This window comes from Podarcis cretensis, assembly GCF_951804945.1.
Source record: "Podarcis cretensis genome assembly, chromosome: 11".
NCBI lineage: Eukaryota > Metazoa > Chordata > Lepidosauria > Squamata > Lacertidae > Podarcis > Podarcis cretensis.
Genome location: NC_137180.1, coordinates 35,141,690 through 35,148,737, shown reverse-complemented (window position 1 = coordinate 35,148,737; position 7,048 = coordinate 35,141,690). Strand labels below are relative to the sequence as shown.

The 7,048-nt window shown below is 44.1% G+C and overlaps 1 protein-coding gene across 1 annotated transcript; it reads right to left on the bottom strand.

Annotated features, from left to right (window-relative positions):
• Positions 1 to 2,749: 2,749 nt before the first annotated feature.
• CARTPT (CART prepropeptide) lies at positions 2,750 to 6,681 on the bottom strand. The gene is made up of 3 exons (XM_079995217.1): positions 6,444 to 6,681; positions 6,025 to 6,108; positions 2,750 to 4,542 (listed from the first exon to the last, which is right to left on the bottom strand). The coding sequence occupies exons 1-3, from the start codon at positions 6,585 to 6,587 to the stop codon at positions 4,435 to 4,437; spliced, it is 336 nt and encodes a 111-aa protein (XP_079851343.1). The 5' UTR covers positions 6,588 to 6,681; the 3' UTR covers positions 2,750 to 4,434.
• Positions 6,682 to 7,048: the final 367 nt, after the last annotated feature.

The following is a 7,048-nucleotide window of genomic DNA, read 5'->3' as shown; positions in this document are numbered from 1 at the left end:
ACAGTACAGCATTACATATTAAAAACTTCCCTGAACAGGGCTGCCTTAAGATGTCTTCTGAATGTCAGGTAATTCTTTATCTCTTTGACATCTGATGGGAGGGCGTTCCACAGGGCGGGTGCCACTACCGAGAAGGCCCTCTGTCTGGTTCCCTGTAGTCTCACTTCTCGCAATGAGGGAACCGCCAGAAGGCCCTCGGCGCTGGATCTCAGTGTCCGGGCTGAACGATGGGGGTGGAGGAAGCCAAAACTATGAATAGTTAGACAGTTTTGTCAGTGAACAGATGTGAGAAGTGGAGATCCTCAATCCATTGAGACCAGTGCTTGAGTTAGGGGTTAGCAGTGAGCAGTGAGGTGGCTCAGTTTGCCGATGATACCAAATTATTTGGGAGGTAAAAATGAAAAATCATTTTATTGTAATCGTCTTGTGAAATACTTGTTAATAAATTGCCTGCTTCATAGTGTAGCGCAGATCAAATTTTATTTTTTTATCAAATAGCTTACAAGGATTAACATGGTGCAAGTGCATAGCTTCTTCTTCTGCTTCTGCTTCTTCTTTGGTGCTGAAACATAGCTTCTTTTTATATGCACGGTGTGTGTGGAATCACATAGGCAAAGTACAATTGACTTTGATTTGGTACATGCACATATAAATCTGCACTGAGAGTTGAGCACTCACAGATAGACTTGACAATGATAGCCAAACCTACGCTAATCACAGTGTCTTCATGGAATTGTTATCCCAATGAATGCTAACCATTTTAAACTACATACGCACACCCCAACACCCTATTGTCACACTTGCTGATTATTCTGGGGAATGTTGTTACCCGTTAGATTACTGACGCAAGGCACCTGCAAACGCTAGATTGAATTAACTATTAAAGGCTGAAATCATCCAATGGTGCTTAAATCACCACTGTCTGTGTCATTGTGCTGGGTGACAGCACAGCCTTCTTACTGGAAAAGATACCCAGAAACTGCAGAGGAGGAAGCAAAATATGCACATTGTCACTGCCAAGGAAGTAGTGGAGGGTGAGAAGGCTCACATCCAGACACCCTTTATATAGTGCACATAACATCCCTATTTTCCAAACTGGTTTTATTTTTAATTGTGTTTCTTTAGTTCAATAAAATAGCAGCTTTATTATTTTCAGCTCCTCAATTTCCACAGCCCACCCCTTGCACTATCATTTATTCTAAATGCGTATCCACACAGTAGAGTTTATTAGGTTGGATGTAAACTGTCAGCGCACTCCTAACCATGTCTACTCAGATGCATTCCTATTGAATTGAATGGGAATTATTTCCCGGTGTGGGGAAAGTGGTCCAGGAGATGCTTCCTCTCTCATAATATTAGACCTTGCGTCAAAGAGTGAGCTGGCAGCTGGAGTTAACTCTTTATTAGCAAAAACACAATCTTCATAGATTTGGCTGAGTGTCAGGCCTAATAAGCACAGCAGCTGATCCCCGGCAGGTCTTACCCCATTGCCAAGACTGAAAGTCCCCACCTTCCCACCGCCATCTAAGTCCGATCCTCTCCAGAGCTTTTTCCAAGCAATCAGAGACTGTGAAGCTTGTTGCTGGTCCCATTTCAGCCCTCTTCTGGATCTGGGAGATGGAGGGGAAGGGAAGGGAACTTGTTGCAACAGGAAGGAGGCACCTGTGACTATTTACCAGCCTGATTCATCACTGCCTCTTCACCTCCCTCCTCTGGCTCACCTGCTTCAGTTTCTTCCTCTGATACTGGACTTCTCTCTGCCCAGACCCTCCCAGCTCACTAAGCCCGGTTTCCTCTTCAGCTTCTGACACATCCTTTCCCCAGTTTTCCTCCCCCCCCCCCCGACTGCTCATCATTGTCCCACCACCACTGTCTGGGCTCTGAGTCTTCTTCCTTTGGTGTTTCCCTAGCTGGTTCCTCTCACCGTTCCTTTGCTTCCAACCTTGGGGTCATTCAACAAAGCTGAATGTTGGAAGATTAAGAATGGACAAAAGAAATAACTTCTTGACACAGCAAATACTTAAACTATGTAATTTGCTTCCACAGAAGTCATGATTAGGATTGCACAGCAAGTCATTCTTGCCACTGAGATCAGTGCAAACTGTGACTAACATAGTCTGAATCCAACGCATGGTACTTTTTTATTTGTTATTTATTGAGCACACGTTAACACTAAAATACCCTGGGCATTATGATAAAGCCATCATTGTTCCACCATTTTCTCAGAGGCAGTCCAAGACATTTGACAGGTGGCCATCTTTGAATCCTTGCAATGTTTCACAGGAAGCAAGAGAGCATGGAAGTGTTTATGAGACTTGTACTACAATATCACCAGTGACTTTGGGCGAAACCCCGGGGTCCTACATTGCTCCATTGGTGCTCCTGATAATATGGCCATCCACCCCAAGACACCTCTTAGATACCAGTGCATTTGGGCCATCCCCTATTTTCCAAAATATTAACCATTAAATAACTGTAGCTGGTGGTAGGAGCATCACGGTAGAGCATCAGGTTAATCTTGCTGACAATATCTATCCAAACAAAGACAGCAGTCCTTCAAATTTCCAATTTACCGTACCAAATTCTGATGACTTTATTGCCAAGGCTTCAGCTTTGCTATTCACACGGTCATGTATGCATACGTTTGTGCTGGTGAAAAAGAACTTGCAACTGCCTAACCCAAAATGCCCGAGTATAAAAAAATCCCCAAATGTCTGAAGATACTAAAAGAAGGACTACACCGAAGAAGGACTTTGTAACAATGATTTTTATTAACAATCAAATAAAGGATTTGAAGACAATGGGACATTACTGAAAAACATCTACATATGTGAGCTGTACATTGTTACAGAAGTACAGAAGTATTCTGTTTCATGTGCTTCTAAACATTAGAACTCTTCCACTGAACACTCAGTCTCACAGTTCTGGACCCTGATCTATTCTGCAACAGCTACCATCCATTCCACACAACATAAGATGTGTGAGAAATGGTGCCTAAAAATGGAAGGTATTCCATATTTAATAGAAATTTGTACAACATTGTTATTTTTAGTGTTGTGGTACCCACCTTGATTCAGTAACTCCTACATCTTTAATGTGAGCTACTTGGAGTTTATGATGCCTTGACCTATTCTTTTCAATCTCTTGCCAAGACTTGGTCAGCACAATGGTCAGAGATGTGCACAATGGTCATACTGTTTGTAACTGCACCAAATTCATGCACTGGGTCTCCAAAACAATCCCAAGTGGATACATCCATTAACAATGCTTTCTTACAAGTAAAACTGTTGGTAAAAGCCTAGACATTTTGGTCAATTTGAAGAAGACCCTTGTTCTCCTTGAACCTGTATGCTTTTTCACTGTTGAGAAAGGAAGACCCAACAACTGGAGTTTATACAGAGGAAGATTTGAGCAATATTCCTTTCTTTTCCCTTGTGGCTCCTTCAAAACCTAATTTGGCTACATATTAAGCATTTCTTCGAATTATTTCAGATTTTGAAGCCTGCTGCAGATCAACCGTACCCGGTTTTCAACATAGAACTGTTTTCATACCACGTGAATTTAGTATCGAAGAAGCAAACATGAAATAGCATGGGTGGCTAGTCAGTACAGATTCACTCACTGAAGTTGTTTGCCATGAAGTCACCATAGTGACATGTTTGCAATGCAGTTACTATTACATACACTTGCCCTTTGAAATGGCAACACCACAGGCTGATCCATTGCACACTTGGTCAAGAAAAATCACTCCTAGTTTCTAACTGCACCTAGAATCCTAGCATGCAGTATACAATTCGCTTCCATTGCTTTTTATTTTATTTTATTCAAGAATTTGGCTGCCCACCAAAAAAGGTGCAGGCACGGGGTAAAGGCATTACCAAACAGAGACAAAAGGACTGGCCCACAGGGTGCTTTGGAATGATGCCTTTGTTTACTTACTGTTCATTTACACATTTTCCTTGGTGCGCTTTAATGAAAAAGGTATTAACAGACACTGTCCCATTTATTGTTTATGTGTTGCAACCTCCCACATGTTCTGTCTCTCGGGCCATTGGCTGCAAAGAAGGTAGACAGGTTAACGGACGCTCCCTAGATCTAGTTGTCATGAGGACATTCCACATACAAAAATACTAATTTCAAAATATCATTTGAGCTTCTTTGCACAGAGATACAGATGCATGGAAAGAACGAAGATGGACACAAGGAAGAAAATCAAACGGCAAGATGGAGAAGAAATGGGACAGAAAAATGTCAGACATCCTAAAAGGTAATGCACTGGCAACAGTTAAATAGAACTGTCTCCTTTTTTCCTGTGTGTGATGGATACTATTCTCCACCCCACCCCACCCGCCTCGGTGTCACAGGTATGATCCTTCAGGCAAGGCAAAACTGGATCTTTCTCTGTTCTCCAATGGTCAAGGGAGGGGCATTTCTTTACAAGCACTTCAAGAGAAAAGTGTTACAAGATGTTCCTCTGGGGCAGTCACAGAGCTTTCCGATCCTGGATCCTTTCCGCACGGCACACTGCTCTCCAGCATCGCACTGTTGTTGAGAGTAACCAACAGTTAGACAAAGGAAGTCACCATGCAGAAGAACATAAATGGCTACAGTGCCATTTCTATTAATTTTTTCAACACCCGAGCTTTACTTTTTGAGGATTTAAATAAATATTCTGCTATCCCAATATCCTAATAGGAGAACAAATGAGTGAGAGAATTGGTTTGCTCAACTTCAGGTTGGGGGGCTTCCAGAATAGGGATTAATTTGCAAATGGGTCACTGACATCCTGCAGATAGGTCATTGGCAACAGGTCTTTGTTTTTTGTTTTTTACTCATACAGATAAATTCAGATTAAATGGAGGAGAAGCCAGGCTTGCACTTTGAGGCCAATGATGATGTGTAGGTGCTGCAAAAATAACAAAACAACAACAAAACCAACACCTGCTTGCATGAGGAATAGTGATCCCACAGTAAGCACCCATCTGGAAACACGGATACCAGTATTGGAGCATCTAGAAAACCACATTAAAATCTCTAGCCCTCATCAAAAAGCTCACAAGCATACTTCCCCTAGGGATATTTGTTGATTAATAATGGAAGCATGCAGTACAGTATTTGAATTAGCAATCCTGTACGTGTCAACTCAGAAGTAAGTCCCATTGTTTTCTGTGGTGCTTCCTTCCAGGTAAGTAATAAAAGATCACAAGCAAATAACTGTTTTGACCAACACACACATATTGCTGCCAAACATTTCAAGTATAGATCAAAAACTGAAACCCTACATATATGAGAATCTACTCAAAATTCAAACTGGAAATTTAAATATTGATAACATTAAGGAATTTTGTCTCCCGGTGCAATAGAAAGTCATCTTCTAATACCTTAATATAGCAAGGGGTAAGTGAAATCTAGTCCTCAGCTGAAATCAATGACCAGTTTCTTATCGGCTATTTGGAAGGAATTTTCTTTTTAACGTGCTCCAAGTTCCACATCAATTTTAGATTATAGGATATAACAAAATATGCAAAGAAACTAAGACTGCAACCTTCCACTTACACTCCATTTTGAAAAGAGGAAGCCTCTTGGATCTTCACCAGGATTTACTTCCAAAACTGGCTTCAAGTTCAGTCATGTCTACTCAAAAGTCAATTTAATGGGATTTACTCCCAGGTCTGTGTAATCGGGGACTGCAGCCTTGTAATACCTAATGGATTGATATGGCAGGGAGAGCTCAGAACTCTTGAAATCACAGCAATTGCAAAAGTTCTGAGAGGTTTGGACTCCCAAGTCCCGATTTCAAATTAACTGGGGGACGCCAGGATGAGAACCGGGAAACCAGGCTGAAGTCCGGAGGAATTGCTCAGTTTCCAGAATCCAGATTGACACTCCCAGCCCTGTCTTGACCACACACACACACACACACACACACACCCCGCCACTTCCTCTAGTCCCTCTCCGGACAACTTTCTCCTTCGAAAGCTGCCCTTTCCCCTCTCAGCGCGATGGGATCGGAAGCCAACTCACCATGGGGACTTGACCATACTTCTTCTCGTAATGCGGGAGCCGCTTGCTTTTCAGCTTCTCCAGAACTTCCTGCAGCGCCTCGATCTGCGGACACACAAAGCGACCCGTCAGTGGATGGCGCAAGCAAACCTCGCAGGGCGGTGGGGACCCTGCCTCTCGCGGACACGCGCTGCGCTGCCCGTGGGCGCCACTAGATGGGACACCTTCCTTGAGCACCTTCCTCCTCGAGCTTCAGCTCCACCTCAGTCCCTAGATCACCTCCCTGCTCTTAACTGTGGCGAAGTTTCCCCGAGACTTCTACCTCTGCCGAGCAAAGGGAGCGATCCAGCTAAGCGAGAGATTTTACGCGCGGTGCGAGCACGCTTTCTGGATGACTCCCCGCCCTGACCATGCACACCGTTCCCTGCTGTAGGACCTACCAGCTCCTTCTCGTGAGACGTGTCCTCCATCGTGGAGTAGATGTCCAAGCCTCGCGGCTGGAGCTCCGTCTCCTCCTGCCCTTTGACGCCCACCAGCAGCAGCACCGCGGCGCCCAGCAAAGCGAGCAGCCGGTAGCTCTCCATGGTGCTGAAATGAAAACGCTGCACCTCGCGGAGCCCTCTTTATACAGCTGGCTGGGGGCACCTGTTGACAGAACTGCTTGCTCTGCGATACGTCAGTCCTGGCGCGGGTGCTGATGTGTGTGTGTGTGTGGGGTGGGGGGAGGCGGGGACTGCAAGGTGGATGACGGATGAGTTGGGCGATTAGCTCAATTTCCTCCAGGGTGGACGAGAGCAAGAAGAAGACGCAAAACAAAAAGAAAAGGGGAGGGGGAGGAAGGGTGCACTTAGGGTAAAGCGCAGTGACGGGCCTCCTTCCGGAGACAGAAACAATTCTTATTTCTAACGCAACGTGTTCCTCATGGGCATGAGTATGATCCAACTTACTATCACTGTACATGGTCAGAAGGTACCTGGGAGCATCTAAAATGTTGACATATAATATTTGTGTTTTTTTATTATGTTGTCCTTACACAAAAGAAGTC

Bases quoted from the DNA above. Each gene is read 5' to 3' on its own strand.
- CARTPT (XM_079995217.1), bottom strand. From the start codon at position 6,587: ATGGAGAGCTACCGGCTGCTCGCTTTGCTGGGCGCCGCGGTGCTGCTG. The intron at 6,109-6,443 runs GTAGGTCCTACA...GTGTGTCCGCAG, and splicing joins CGTCTCACGAGAAGGAGCTG to ATCGAGGCGCTGCAGGAAGT. The intron at 4,543-6,024 runs GTGAGTTGGCTT...TCTCAACAACAG, and splicing joins AGTATGGTCAAGTCCCCATG to TGCGATGCTGGAGAGCAGTG.